This window comes from Oryza brachyantha, chromosome 11 (assembly GCF_000231095.2).
Source record: "Oryza brachyantha chromosome 11, ObraRS2, whole genome shotgun sequence".
NCBI lineage: Eukaryota > Viridiplantae > Streptophyta > Magnoliopsida > Poales > Poaceae > Oryza > Oryza brachyantha.
Genome location: NC_023173.2, coordinates 5,460,238 through 5,475,827, shown reverse-complemented (window position 1 = coordinate 5,475,827; position 15,590 = coordinate 5,460,238). Strand labels below are relative to the sequence as shown.

At 42.1% G+C, this 15,590-nt stretch overlaps 2 protein-coding genes across 2 annotated transcripts; both read left to right on the top strand.

The window, feature by feature from the left end:
- Window positions 1-3,267: 3,267 nt before the first annotated feature.
- Window positions 3,268-5,105, top strand: LOC102708473 (2-alkenal reductase (NADP(+)-dependent)-like). The gene is made up of 3 exons (XM_006662855.2): window positions 3,268-3,528; window positions 4,010-4,190; window positions 4,267-5,105. The coding sequence occupies exons 1-3, from the start codon at window positions 3,268-3,270 to the stop codon at window positions 4,902-4,904; spliced, it is 1,080 nt and encodes a 359-aa protein (XP_006662918.2). The 3' UTR covers window positions 4,905-5,105.
- A 6,363-nt stretch (window positions 5,106-11,468) lies between these two features.
- Window positions 11,469-14,384, top strand: LOC102709605 (vignain-like). Its single transcript, XM_040528828.1, has 4 exons — window positions 11,469-12,018; window positions 12,092-12,327; window positions 13,526-13,666; window positions 13,873-14,384. Exons 1-4 carry the CDS (start codon window positions 11,526-11,528, stop codon window positions 14,158-14,160), a joined length of 1,158 nt encoding a protein of 385 aa, XP_040384762.1. The 5' UTR covers window positions 11,469-11,525; the 3' UTR covers window positions 14,161-14,384.
- Window positions 14,385-15,590: the final 1,206 nt, after the last annotated feature.

Here is a 15,590-nt window from a genome sequence, read left to right as displayed (position 1 = left end):
ATGACAAAAAAAATACATCGGAGCATAATAATCCCACTATTGCATAGCCCTAATTGGTGCTGGCTACATACCCGGCTTATGTGCTAGATACGTAGCCAACACAAACTATGCTACACCAAGGATTCCATGTCATAGATGCCAGAGTGTTTACCTAGCCTACCAACTAATTTTATCGTAAAGGCAGAAGTTGTAGTCGGTGACCGTCGTGGACAACTAAGGCTATATCTAAGTGTGCAAGTGTCGTTTGGATTGTTTAAGTCTTGATGATGTCCTCCTGTCCTAGGAGACCTTGTATATATATCCTGTGGATAACTCTCCTCTAAGTAAAACTTGGGATAGCCTTGTCTTATATGGGGTGGATAATCCTATTCGTACCTAGCTAGATAGACTACCTAATAACCTTTGTTATATATCCGTAGTACCTTTGATCCTTGACCTAATTGTATCAATAAACATCACCTGCATGCGGTATAACATTAGGTATGTGGAATTATTGGTGCTTACTTTCATGATCGTGGACATGCCATATCTAATACTCTTACAATATCCAATGGCAACAACTCTCCATACATCAAAACTCATACCTTCTAGAAAACAAGCTATATGAGCCTTCTATTATGGATAATCTTTTTCATAATGGGTTGGTGCTCTATGTGGATTAAACCCTTCTTTGGTCATCTTTCTCTTTAGGCAGTGAAGGAGACGTGAATCTCGTACCACTCGTAAGGTTCAAATATGTCCTACATGGAGCGTGAATAGGACTTCTAATAAAGAAGATTACATCTAAACTACTTAAAACTTTAAGCTGACATAATTGAGTAGAGTGCGTACCTATAGCATTTTCAATCAATTCTACTAACTCTATGGCAAGAAGTTAAACAACAATAAGTTAAATGTGAGGAAAGTAATAGTAAAACAAAACAAATAGCTAGTTTTTTCCCGTTGTATCGGGTATCAACTATCTCCGCTAATTCTCGTTGGAGCACTTTAAAGAAGAGTTTTGCTCCCTCCTTAATTTAGTCATAAAGTCCAAAGATGCTCTAGTAGGGGTGATTGTTCTCCGCCAAGGAGGGTGAATGCCAAACCCTTCACAATCCTTTCAAATGCCCACAAAGTTTTTGAGAGATCACAAAAGAATCATTTCCAAAGTCTGCTTGGCATGTCGAGATGCCAAAAGTAACAAGAGATGTACCTCACTTAATTAAAGAACTAAGTAGAACGCTCTCGGTGGGTGCAGACTTGGCCGCTATAGACTCTAGAACAAGCACTAGGCTTGAGAAGAATGAGAATTTATAGCTCAAATGTACTCTTGGACTTGCACAACGTTGCACCCGCTAGAAGGTGTTCCAAAAAAAACACCAAATGATCCAAAACATCAAGTGTATATAGAATATATAAGCTGAGCAAACTAGCTGTTTGCGACCGTTGTGCAAAAACAACCAAAATGAATTCTCCCAGCACCTTGAATGGGAATACATACTTAGGCTTCTTACAAATCCCATCTTTTCATCGTAACGATTTTTTACCATAATATGTTTCTAGGATCATCATCGCAACACTTACCTTCTTTAATCAAATTTAGAGAAAATGTTTAGACCACAACTTATGGGGGCTGGATGATTTCAAATAGGTTTTAGGACAAGCCTTATCTTTCGGTGTCTCTTTTTTTTTTTTTTTTGGGACGTGTCATTGGGTTGAGTGAAAATCCAGCGCTCCACACAAAAATCGATTGACTCATTCATTTTTTTCAGGTCATTGATTAATAGTTTGTCCATTTATTATTTTTATCTTTGTGTCAAATGAATATATATAAAGAGCAATTTTATAGTTCAACAAAAAGTATCTCGAGTTACCGGTACCTCACGGAAACAAATCGTTTCTGATCGTTGGATGTAACAACGCACATACTACTCAGCTAGATCCAATAGTAAGAAATGATTTGGTACCTCGAGGCACCAGTACCTCGAGTTACTTTTGTTGGACCGGAGCAAATCTCTATACAAAATGATATATTTTATAATTGATGACATTGTTTCAACACGTTTTGATTTCATGCAAGAGTTTCAGGAGTATCAGTGTACGAGCTAGAGGAAAAACTGGAGGGTTGAGTGAAAATTGTTTTTGTGGCTTTATTTTTGGAAATCTTTCTTAACATTCCTGTGTTTACTTCATTTTGAGTCCAATTCCAAGGTTCAGCTCATAATATTTATGTATTGATTAGGTTTTGTTCATAATGCTACAATTGTGTAGTTTTATTCTACAGTTTACTGCTTTTTAGTCTCTACTTGCACAAGGGTAAGAAATGAATCAACGTAGGATGCCAACAACATGGGTTTTTGTTGAGCACGTTCACAATATTACGCTAAGGTCAAAACATTCAGAATGAGGTCAGCATTGTGCAATTTTTGATGGGTGGATTTTTTTTTAAAAAAAAGAACAACTGAAATCATGCAAATACCTAAAACATATATACACGGGCTACGTAGCAGTCTCTGGTTGATTCAAATAACCCAGAATCGTTGTGCACCATGACCGACGACTAGACCTGCCACTTGGGAGGAGGGTATTGGGTAACCCATATCATATCCAAATTTACCCATACCCGTTTTAAAGAAAATTACTTATACCCAAACTAAATGGGTATTACCAATGGGTATGGGTAACCAACGGATAACTTAAGACATATATGGGTCCCACGTACAGAAATAAATTAAAATTTATAAAAAGTTGCTCCTATACATAATAAATCATTCCACTAAATTTCATTCAAATTTGATAAAAAAATTATAGTGTGAACACGCGTTTGAAAATTTTATGTCTAAGTTTATACCTACTAAATGGGTACAAATAAAACGGGTAAAATGGGTAATACCCTCCCCATTGCCAAAATTATTCTTTACCCATATCCTGCCCAAATGATATAGTATAAGTACGGGGTGGGTAATGAATAACCCGTGGCACGTCTACCGACGACGTCACCAAGGATGTTGCCGAGGAGATTTAATTTTGCTCAAAAGGAAAACAATTAATTAGGTCATGCTAATACCATAGCCACCACGCGTGACACAGCAGCTGGTTAATTTAATTTCATAGCTCAGAATCTCGCCTAGCTATATAATTAAGCTGTAGCTCTACCCAAATTAACGAAGCAGCAAACTCCTGACAAGCTAGTGACGACCTGCTCAGGAATCTGGAGTTAACCAGTCAGAGTCAGGTGGTAGCTTAGCGTGCTTAATTAGCTAACATTTCGAGCTGTGCCGGGAATTAATGGCCGGCGCCGGCGGCGATGGGGAGACGGTGAGGAACAAGAAGGTGGTGCTGAGGAGGTACGTGACGGGGAGCCTCACGGTGGGCGACATGGAGGTCATCACCTCCGCCGTCCGGCCACGCGTGCCGCCGGGGACGCCGGCGCCGGCGGTGATGGTGAAGAACCTCTACCTGTCGTGCGACCCGTGGATGCGCGGCCGCATGACCAAGCACGACGACGGCGACGACGTTGCCCTAGCAACGGACTTTGCGCTAGGAGAGGTATATGGAGTACTGGAAATTACGAATTTCGTACATTTCTTTGATGAGGAGAACCTTTTAATTTAATTGGGACTGGATTTTAAACCCTCGAGGGAATGTCTCCTTGTTTATTGCATGATATCTAAATAGTTATTAAAAAAATTAAAAAAAATTATAAAGATAGAGTAATATAAATTATATCACTACACAAACATACAAGTTTAAATATAATTCTATAATCCATAATAAAAATAATAAATATGACTGTGAGTATACGTATACTATTCAGAGTATACGTTTACGTATACTGTGAGTATACGTATAGAGCTCGTATTTGAAATTGCATGTTTGTGTAGTAATATATCTTATATTAATTTATCTTCATAATTTTTTTTAAAAAATTTAATAACTATTTCCATATCATGCAATAAACGAGTGGACATCCTAGAATACTTTCCCAATTTAATTGTGTACTGATGATGAATGATTTGATTGTGTTTAGGCCATGGTCAATTACACGGTGGGCAAGGTGGTCGACTCGACGCATCCGGGCTTCGCCGCCGGCGACCTCGTGTGGGGAATGAGTGGATGGGAGGAGTACAGTCTCGTCACCCAGCCAGCAGAGACGCTGCACAAGATCAACTATCCCAATCTGCCACTCTCCTACTACACCGGCGTTCTCGGTTCGTCTCAGCTCGCGCTCATCTCACTGAATTTGTTGTCCCGGATTATTTACAAAATTCCTCATGAATTGCGTAGGCATGACGGGTCTGACGGCGTACGCCGGGCTGTTCGAGGTGGGCAAGGCCAAGAGCGGCGACACCGTCTACGTGTCGGCGGCGTCGGGCGCCGTGGGGCAGGTGGTCGGCCAGCTCGCCAAGATCGCCGGCTGCTACGTCGTCGGGAGCGCCGGCTCCGACGAGAAGGTCGCCCTCCTCAAGACCAGGCTCGGCTTCGACGACGCCTTCAACTACAAGGCCGAGGCCGGCGACCTCGCTGGCGCCCTCCGGCGGCGCCTCCCGGGCGGCGGCGGCATCGACGTCTACTTCGACAGCGTGGGCGGCGCGACGCTGGACGCGGCGCTGCTCAACATGCGCCTCGGCGGGCGCGTCGTGGTGTGCGGGATGATCTCGCAGTACAACCTGGAGGAGCCCGAGGGCGTGCGCAACCTCGTCAGCGTCATCGCCAAGCGCGTCCGGATCGAGGGGTTCAGCGTGTTCGACCACTTCGGGGCGTACGCGAGGTTCGAGCGGGAGATGGCCGGCCACCTGGCGGAAGGGAAGGTGGCCGTCGTGGAGGACGTCGTCGAGGGCATCGACGCCGCGCCGGGCGCGCTCGTGGGGATGTTCTCCGGGAGGAACACGGGCAAGCTATCCGTGGCTGTCGCGAAGGAGTGATCGCTAGAGAGAAATCAAAAAAATCGGGGAAGGATCAAAAAAATGTATGAACAGATCATGGCACAAAACCACAAAACGAGTCATGCATGAAATTAGCGTGTGTATGTTTGCAGTCAAATAACATGAGTTAGTCCATGGGATGGATAACTCATTGTAAAAGTCCATCTTGTAGGGGTAAATAAACGATGGTTACCATGGATATTGCTGGCTCTATTTTTTGACCGTTTTTTAATCTTACTTTAAAAGTATCTCAAGACGATATCTTTAAGATATAATCACTTCCATCATTTCGCTTTTTAGAGAAATAAGCGAAAACACGTTTTTGCAAACGAAAAATAGTTTGCAGGTAAAACTTTTATATACGTGTTCATAATGACTCAAAAGCAAAACGTGTAAAACATACCATGATGAAAAAACCACAAAATTAAGTTCTAAAATTCAAATTTTGACTTATAAGAAGTTGCAACTGCGAAATGATAGAGCCCAATGTATCTCAAGATACTAAACTTTTATACTAAAAAGTGTGCACTTTTGCTATTAATCAAACGTTTGATTTTTTTTCTTCGGTCAAACATGCGCCCAATGCATAGGGGCTAGAGGCATGACATGTATGAGTTTTTTTGACTTGCATGCATATTTTTAGATTATCATCTAACGACAGTGACCGATTTAATTGATGAAATTAAAATTTTCAAGCATTTGATCACGGGACGAACCCATCCTTAACCGCTCATAAACAGTTACTGATCCACCTAATGCATAACGTAATTGTAGTACGTAACGGCTCCCATTTATCAACCGTGGTAGACAAGGAGGCATTCAATAAAAAAAAAAAAACCTTCGCCGACCCCGTTGACGCCAGAACCCATTATATTTGCATTTAAGGTTTAGCCGCCTCTTATTATCCAGGAGTTCCTGTCAATGTTGTAGGACCCAGACAACCAAATAACGGAAAGAAATTATACTACTAGATTCTACCACAATCCATCCAAAACCTAATCCTCCATCGAGCTTAACTCGGAAATTTTCTAATCCCGCTCTAATCAATCCTCTAGCCAACTGTGCACATGCACAGCTCGCAACAAGCCAAGTAGCCAACATTTTCGATATATCGTTTTTGTTTCGACGTTACCATTTCTGATTCAATTTCCAAGAAAAATATGGTTGCGGAAATAAATTTTTCAATCTTTTCCGACCATTTTTACCCCTGCCAACAAAAGATCGCAACAGCAACAAGACCCCAAATAAAATAAGGAAAGAAAGAAGCAAGTGCAGCTATCTGCTGATTCAACGTAACACTGGTCTGAGAAAGAGAGTAGAAGTTTGTAGTTATGGACAAATTATATCTCGGTACATAAAATCTAATGGGAGTTTCATAATTGCATTTTATTTTATTTTATTTATATACATGTATTAAACTACCCAATACTGCTCGAGACCTTTAATGTTTCCACAAAAAATTATTTAAGCATTTCAGGTGAAAGAATGCATAGACAAAATAAGTGGGTCCTTCATCGAAATTTTATGCACATACATATATGGATGGGTAAAGTTACGAACACTTCTCAATTATTACAACCGACTACAATGACAAATTGCTTGGATGAGCATCAAAGTTGTCGATATAAGCTGGTTAGATAAATATCGACTACGTACGTTAGCTACACATCAACGAGTTGACTACTGGAGACAAAAAATTCCATTTTAAAATCTCATATCAAATCTTAAATATTGATAAAGAGTGTCAGAATTAAAGTTCAAATCTATCTATGGGCTTTGTTTACCACCATGGCTCAATACCTCAGGCCGCCATCTCCTTAGGCCCAGCCCAAACCTAGCTAGCACCAGCAGTAAAGTAAAGGAATAAGTCCACCAGAGGTCCCTAAACTTGCAGGCGAGTTTGTTTTTCGTCACTTGACCGTAATACCAGAAATATGTACCCCTGAACTCAAAGAATCCATTAAAAAGTGGTCCCTCGGCGGTATTAACCTATTTTCTAACCGATTTTGCTAACGTGGCGGCCGATGATCCCACATGTCAGAATTTTTTATTTTTACCCTCTCCTTCTCTCCCTTCCTCTCCTCTCTTCCTCCTAACTTCCTCCTCCAGAGCGCGTCGGCGGGGGTGGGGGCGGTCAAGCTGGTGGCGACGGGAGGGCGGGGCGGTGGCGGTCGGGCTGGCGATGCGGGAGGGCGGGGGCGGTGACAGCCGGGCGGCGGTGGAGGGCGGCGGCCAGCGCGGGAAGGTGGGCGTGGGAGGCCGAAGCTCTCACCCCCACAGCCTCTAGGGTCACCATGTCAGTCGGTCGGCATGTCGACGGCACCAAGGAGGAGGCACGCCGGCAATGGGCAGCGAGGAGGTGGCGGCACAGAAGTGGTACGAGGGGCTCCTAACGGTGCGGGCCAAGGCGGTCAAGGGCAAGGCCGCCACCGCCAAACTCCACAGCATCGTCGCCTATCCCCATCTCGTCCATTCCGCCATCGTCGCCGCGCAACTCGCACCACCACTCGCAGCCCCAACAGCAGCAGTCGCATCACCACCACCACCACCATCACTCCGGCAGCCGGAAGCGCCACTCGATACCTCCGGCGTACACGGCCGCCGAGCCCATGTCCCACCACCACCTCGTCGTCATCGACCTGTCATCGGTTTACTCCCCGTTGCTCGGAAAATCCATTTGCACATTTTTCTAATGCACAGCAATTTTAACCTCTTAGCTTTGGTTGGCAATACATGGACATCCATGCAGGGCTTCTATCGCCACTTCCATTTCCTGAATACAAGCTTGTGCGTGCTTATAATTATTGCTCCATGTTAATTTTTTCGTTACTGGGAATTCAGTCATGGCTTCAACCTTCAGTGCACTTCTACGGTTGGCCTCATGGCTGCTCCAACCAAGATTGTATCAGACAAGAAGCCATCTTCTCTATCTTCCTGCCTGCTGCCTCCACCGTAGTCGGCGGTGCTCATACTCTTCGGCAGTAAGGAGGATCTCGGCGCGTTGGCCATGCTGGAGGACAGCGTGAAGCAGCTCAAGTCACCCAAGGCGTCGCCAGGGGCGATGCTGCCCAAGCCGCAGGCCGACGCGACGCTTGCCCTGCTCGCTGATTGGTTCGTCGAGTCGTCGGGCGGCGTCTCGCTCTCGTCCGTTGCACACCGAAACTCCGGTCTGTCCTCCGACACGTCGGCCTGCCGGACCTGCAGCAGATGAGCGGACTGACCTCGCAGGGGCTCGGCTCGATGCCCGCTTTGCCGAGGCCCAGGCTGATGCCACCGCACGCGTCCGCGACGCGCTTTTTTCTGACTTGGCAACCCATGAATTTTTTAATATATTTTTTTGCTGACTAGGATGCCATGTCAGCAAAACCACCCTCCAATACTGCCAATGGACCTAATTTGAACGGTTTTCGTAACTTCGAGGGCCAACATTTTCGGTATTGCGATCGAGAGATGATTTTGATAGTTCTGACAACTTAAGGGACCTAAAGTGAACTTATTCCCAGGAGTAAATTAGTTTTTTTTTGTATTATTGATGGGTCTCAAATTCTCGATCACAAGTTCATGACCGGCCCACATTGATTGCATGCGGCCCATCCAAGGGACGGGAGGCATATAATATCACATTGTCGCCTAGTACTTGGTACCTTCCTTTTGCAGATTGTTTACTAGAGATTAAAATTAAAAAGAAAATAATAGTGATTGAGATCGATAATAAAAGAGTATGCTACTCCGATTAAATGGGTTAAATGAGGAATGGATAGAGGTCAAAAGGTATGTGAGGATAAGTGGGAAGAATTTTAGATGGAAAGTTAATGTCATAAGTACTCCAACTGTTTCATATTATAAGACGTTTTTGCTATATCTAGATCCATCTATATATCAATATATCCATGTATATTGTGTATATATATATATGTCTAGATTTATTAGAATCCATATGAATATAGGCAATACTAGAAAGTGTTACATTATGAAACGGAGGTAGAAGTAATATTAATTGTGTAAAAAGTATTTACATTTTGAACGGAGGGAATACTAAAGTTTGCAAAATCGAACTAAAGAAGCCACTTCTATTCATTGGTTTTGCTTTAATGAACTACCTTGTCAGCGTTTATTGATCCTACGAAGCTATTTATCACATCACCTACGCTTATTACCTCGATTTTGTATATTAAGCACTAAACGACCTACTCTACTTTGTACATTTCTGTATTCTGGATACCTTTTGTACAATCCACATATTTAAAACAGACTGAAAAAAGTCTACGGTCAGCCTCTCAAATTATTTGATTTTGGTATTTTAATTAGAAAAGACTAAATTTTTTTTGCCTGCTCAACTCTCAAAACCATTTGTATTTCATCTCTACGTCTAAATTACGGTGAGCGGTGCCACGTAGCATCTGAACTAGCAATTTCTACGGTAGGAAATGAATCTATGGGAGGTTGTGGCCTGCGGATAGATGACAAATAGTCGTTTCAATATAAATAAATGACATTATTTATGTATCCTAACTATATGCTATAACACACTGATGGGGTTATTATTTAAGAAAAATCTTATTTTTCGTATACTAATCCGTTAGATCACACCGCTAATACTGAATTGACGGAGCAGGGCGCTGTAAGTATACGTCAAAATTTTAAAAACCAGATAAGAAAACTATTGAAAACTGTAGATCATTTGATATTTATTGACTAAAAATGATTGTACTGCTACTCTTGTTTGAATATATATATATATATATATATATATATATATATATATATATATATATATATATATATATATATATATATATATATATATATATATATATATATATAGACACACAATGTGTTGCATCAATATACAAGACCTGAAGAACAAAAGAGAGCTGAAAGGAAGGGAACCTGAATATATAATAAAAGGAATTTTGTCTTCCAAGAAGACAAATGTTTCTTTCTCGAGAGTAGTTCCGTAGCAACTTACAGGCACGTAACTGTCAGTTTATGACCGTCCTTGAGAGACTGTACGAAATATATATGCACTTCTCTTTGATAAAATCTATTGAGCCAGTGGATAGAAATATACAGTTTGACGTAGTTTTTTTTTTCTTTTAAGTTTTAAGTATTACTCTCTCTGTTTCATACTGTAATTAAGATGCTTGATTTTTCGCTTGCAATGTTTGACCATTTGTCTTATTTAAAAAATTATAGAAATATCATTTATTTTGCTTATGAATTACTTTATTATCAAAAGAAATTTAAACATGACTTGTAATTTTTTTTATATTTGTACTAAATTTTTAAATAAAATGAATGGTAAAATGTTGTAAAAAAAATAAAATATCTCACGTTATGAATCGGATGTAGTAGCTACTAGCATGCGTTGGAAGCAATCCAATTAGACATTCACAATCCAAATAATTGAAACTATATATATGGAAGTCGTCATGAAAAGTTCTGTTATGCATGCAGGACTCAACGGCATCGCCTGAACAGTGATGTATGCTGACACAGGAACTGTTATGATACAAGCTTGTCAGGGCTCCTTTATGATTTTAATATATTCCAAATCTAAGACATACTTTCTATATGTTACAGATCAATTACATTAGTAAATTTTACTATGTAATCTAGGGCCATTTTTTTCCTTTTGAGCAGTTCCGTTCAACTTCTTTGTTTGTCATTTCTATGAATCACATCCAAACATAATATGATTAAAATTCTTGTGTTTTCAATTGGTGCTGGATTATTGGCCCATACACAATATATCGCCACTTTTCTCTATGAACTTAGTATAAACCCAAAGAGACTTACTCCGGTCTAACAAAAAGTATCTCGAGGTACCGGTACCTCGAGGACCAAATCATTTTTCACCATTGGATCTAACTAAATAGGATATGCACTGTTAGATCCAACGATCAGAAACAATTTAGTACCGCAAGGTACCGGTATGTCGAGATACTTTTCGTTACTTTTTGTTGGACTATAAAATTGCTCAAATCCAAAACAAAACGATACAACGTACATGAAACGGAGGCAGCTCTACAGCAAAGCATAGAAGTTTCCAAAATTCAAATATGCTGTTGCGCCAGCCGCCGGTACAAAAAAGCCCCTTTTCAAAAACAGCCAGCGAGCAACACTTATCCTCTCCTTTCCAAACAGAACCAATGGGAAGAAATCTGACACGACAAACCAATTAATCAAAGATCATTAGGCCACATGCTGGAACATGATCAACCAGATCGATTAATTTAACCTCATTGAGTGCTTTGATCAATCCACCACCAATCATATAACATGCACAAGGTAGCCTCCGCTTTAACTCCTTCCCTTTTCGATTCCGAAACTTATCCGGCCATGCATCATCGTGATCGCCAACCTCCAAAAAGTTGGTCTCTTCCTTCCCGCCATCTCCCTCCTCTCCTCTCTCTCTAGATCTCCCGCCATCTCTGACCTCTCCACGTGCAGAGATCGCATCGCGAGCTTCCACTTCACTGCTCCAATGGAGGAGCTTGCATGCTGCCTCACGCTACACGAGTCTTCTCTGGTCTCGGTCTATATATAGACCTTACGGTTACGATGTGTTTCAGCTCACTGAAGCTTGCTTGCTAGGTTTCGAGGTGAGAAGTGCACAGGATGATGTTGTTGAGGTGTTTGTTGCTGGCGGTGGTGGTGGCGGTGGCGGCGGCGCCGGCGAGGGGCGTCCCGTTCACGGAGAGCGACCTCGCGTCGGAGGAGAGCCTCCGGGCGCTGTACGAGCGGTGGCGGAGCCGGTACACCGTGTCGCGGCGGCCGGGCGGCGGCCTTGCAGGTGGCGCCGAGGGCGACGGTGAGGCTCGCCGGCGGTTCAACGTGTTCGCGGAGAACGCGCGGTACGTCCACGAGGCGAACAAGAGGGACGACCGGCCGTTCAGGCTGGCGCTGAACAAGTTCGCCGACATGACGACGGACGAGTTCCGGCGCACGTACGCGGGGTCCAGGGCGCGCCACCACCGCAGCCTGAGCGGCGGCCGGCGCGGCGAGGGCAGCTCGTTCCGGTACGGCGGCGGCGGCAGCGACAACCTGCCGCCGGCGGTCGACTGGCGGGACCGTGGCGCCGTCACCGGCGTCAAGGACCAAGGCCAATGCGGTACGTACACACTATGCCTGCTTCTTGTTCGGCTCCGGTGAGAGCGACACTGACGATCGCCGCGGTCTGAAAGGGAGCTGCTGGGCGTTCTCGGCGGTGGCGGCGGTGGAGGGCGTGAACAAGATCAGCACGGGGAAGCTGGTGTCGCTGTCGGAGCAGGAGCTTGTGGACTGCGACGCCGGCGACAACCAGGGCTGCAACGGCGGGCTCATGGACTACGCGTTCCAGTTCATCAAGAAGAACGGAGGCATCACCACCGAGTCCAACTATCCCTACCGAGCCGTCCAGGGAAGGTGTAACAGGGCAAAGGTAAAATCACATGCTGAATTATCAAGAAATTTCTACAAGTCTATTAGTGAAAGTACATACTTCAAGATTAAAAATCAATTGATCTGCTATTGTTTACTTGCTGAACTTTCCACCAAAAGAAAATAAATATTGAATCCTGTCAAGATGCAAGTTTTAATTAAGAGATTTGCTCCGGTCCAACAAAAAGTACCATGAGGTACCGGTACTTGGAGGTACCAAATCATTTTCTATCATTGGATCTAACTGAGTAGGAAGTGCACTGTTAGATCAAACGATCAGAAATAATTTGGTACCGCGAGGTACGGTATCTCGAGATACTTTTTGTTGAACCAAAGCAAATCTCTTTAATTAATTTGAACTATGTGTTCTGGGGAAGAGATTTGCTCCGGTCCAACAAAAAGGTATCTCGAGGTATAGGTATCTCGAGGTACCAAATCATTTCCTACCGTTGGATCTAGCTAAGTACGATGGGGACTGTTAGATCCAACGATCAGAAACGATTTGGTACTGCGAGGTATTGGTACCTCAAGATACTTTTTGTTGGACTGGAGCAAATATCTCTGGGAAACATACTACCTCCATTTCCATTTCCAAATGTAAGCTTTAGCATAAATTAAGCAAATATCAAAATATTATCTTTTAGTAACTTCAATATTTAATTTTTAAATTTTGAATTGATTAAATTACCAATCTAAGCATTTTGTTACCTTTGGAATAATTGAAACTATTGAAATAATATAAATCAATATATAAATGGTTATATTTTGATATATAAAATTTAGGTCCTCTAAATATATTTCAGGACGAAGATAGCTTAGTAAATGTTTTGGCCATGACAAAAATATATAGGTGGACAGAAAGCGTGGTTAATATAACTGGAAAACAAACTGTGTCAAACACCTAGGCTCCGTTCGGCTCCCCGTTTTTGGTGCGCACGCTACGTGAACTGCTAAACGGTATATTTTTTACAAAAATTTTCTATAGAAAAGTTGTTTAAAAAATCAAATTAATCGATTTTATATTTTTTAATAATTAATAATTTATTAATTATGTACTAATCTATTACTACGTTTTTCCTGTCGGGATAAGTCGTTAACTTAGCGGCCTTCGAGCGAACGGCCCTAGTGTTAAGATGAAATTAATAAAAGTCACCATAACAAATTCAAACAAACACTATGATGGGATGTTTATGACGCAGGCAAGCTCTCACGACGTCACAATTGATGGGTACGAGGACGTGCCGGCAAACGACGAGTCCGCTCTACAGAAAGCAGTTGCAAACCAGCCTGTGGCTGTTGCAATCGAGGCAAGCGGCCAGGATTTCCAGTTCTACTCCGAGGTAATCAAACAAAACAACCACAAATATTATGTCTCACATATATTTAGTCAATATGATCTTAAAAAAACGACCATCAGGTACTCTCGAAAAAAACAAAATTAACACTGTCAAATATCAAATGAGATCCTGTGTAATACTACATCAGGGTTTGAACTCATCAAATATATATTTGTAATTTCGTATCACTTACCATACACGTTAACTAGGGTGTCTTCACGGGAGAATGTGGCACGGATCTCGACCATGGGGTTGCGGCGGTTGGGTACGGCACAACGCGAGACGGCACCAAGTACTGGATCGTGAAGAACTCATGGGGCGACGAGTGGGGCGAGAGGGGGTACATCAGGATGCAGAGAGGGGCGTCGTCGTCGTCAGGATCGAGTGGGCTGTGTGGCATCGCCATGGAGGCCTCGTACCCTATCAAATCAGGGTCAGCGCAACACGAGGCTGCTGCTGCTGCTGCAAACGAGAGTGTTGTTAGAGACGAGCTCTGATCGATCTCCGATAGATCGATATATATTGTGGTGTTTTTGTGTGTGGTGTTTGTGCTCAATTGCCCTCAATTGCTACAGCTTTGCTGGACAAGGGAGAGGGCTGAATTGAATCTTTTCTGCTGTTCACGGTTGTACGTACTGTTATATGCCACATGTCACTATACATGGGCTAGGCAAAATAAATAAATAGGAGAGCATGGCTGAAATAATTTTCTCAATTGCAACGGTTGAATTGGCTTTATGACATGTGTATGCTTAAATATTAGTTGCTGAAGTACATCGTGAATGCCAATAGTATGATCTGATACGCCTGCAAAATTGCATATGCGATTTTTTTTAATTGATCTATGTATGGATTTGTTTTTGTTGCTCCAAATTAGTTTGGGTCGCCATTTCATCTTGATTCAATGGTCTATTCCCCTTTAGAGCAATCTCATTGATTTCTTTCTATGATACTAGCTTGTTAATCATGAACACTTGCAGTTCTACTACTACTAGGTGTTCCTCTTATTAGTGATAGGTAATATGGTACATCAAACCGAGCCAGTTATATGACCTGTTACTAATAACCACCCTCATCAGTGCTGGGGATTTTGTGCTGGGCCCATATCCATCACAAATATGACGACCTGCCACAAATGTGTTCTTTTGTACTTGTAGTGTAATGAAAAATCATATGTTAGCAGTTTCTTTTTTTTAAAAAAATGGACTGTTTAGAAGCCAAGGAATGTTGCGTTTTTTTTGCAGCATTAGAATGCAAATTATTTCTTGGATTTTATGCGCACGTTTCTCGAACTGTTAAATGGTATGTTATTTTTTAAAAAAAATACTATATAGAAGTTCATCATCTCACCTTTCTTAAGTAGATTTTTAATTTTGTATTAGCTAATTTTATCATTTCACCATTAAATATCTAATATAAAATCAGATAATCTTATATCTTTTATTTTTCAACCATAAAAGAACACAACCGAATTATCCATCATTACATCATTAAACAAGGTAGTGCCTGCATACGACTATACGAGTGTGTAAATAAGCCAAACTCAGGTTGGCTCTGCTTGAAGCTGGAATGCTCGGCTCGGAAAGTGTTGTTTACAAGCTTAGGCAGCTCGTGAGTGGTGAATCTATTGGAAAAAAAAAGTAGTGTGGGATATACAGATTAGGGTTATACATATGTCCTATCATATAGGACAGGGCATACCGGAAGATAGAGATATATGTTAAGATATCAAGTTGTGTGTTATTTGACTAGGTATATGGCAAGGCTTAGTATTCTACTTCAAGATTTCTATAACTAACTAGGCACAACTAGTTCTCTTATGGTAGATGTCGGATCATATTCAGTTAAATATCTATCTCTTTTAATGCCACACACTGGTATAAAAAGGGTAGGAAGGGGACGTCCCTCGAGAACATGGTTTATAGAA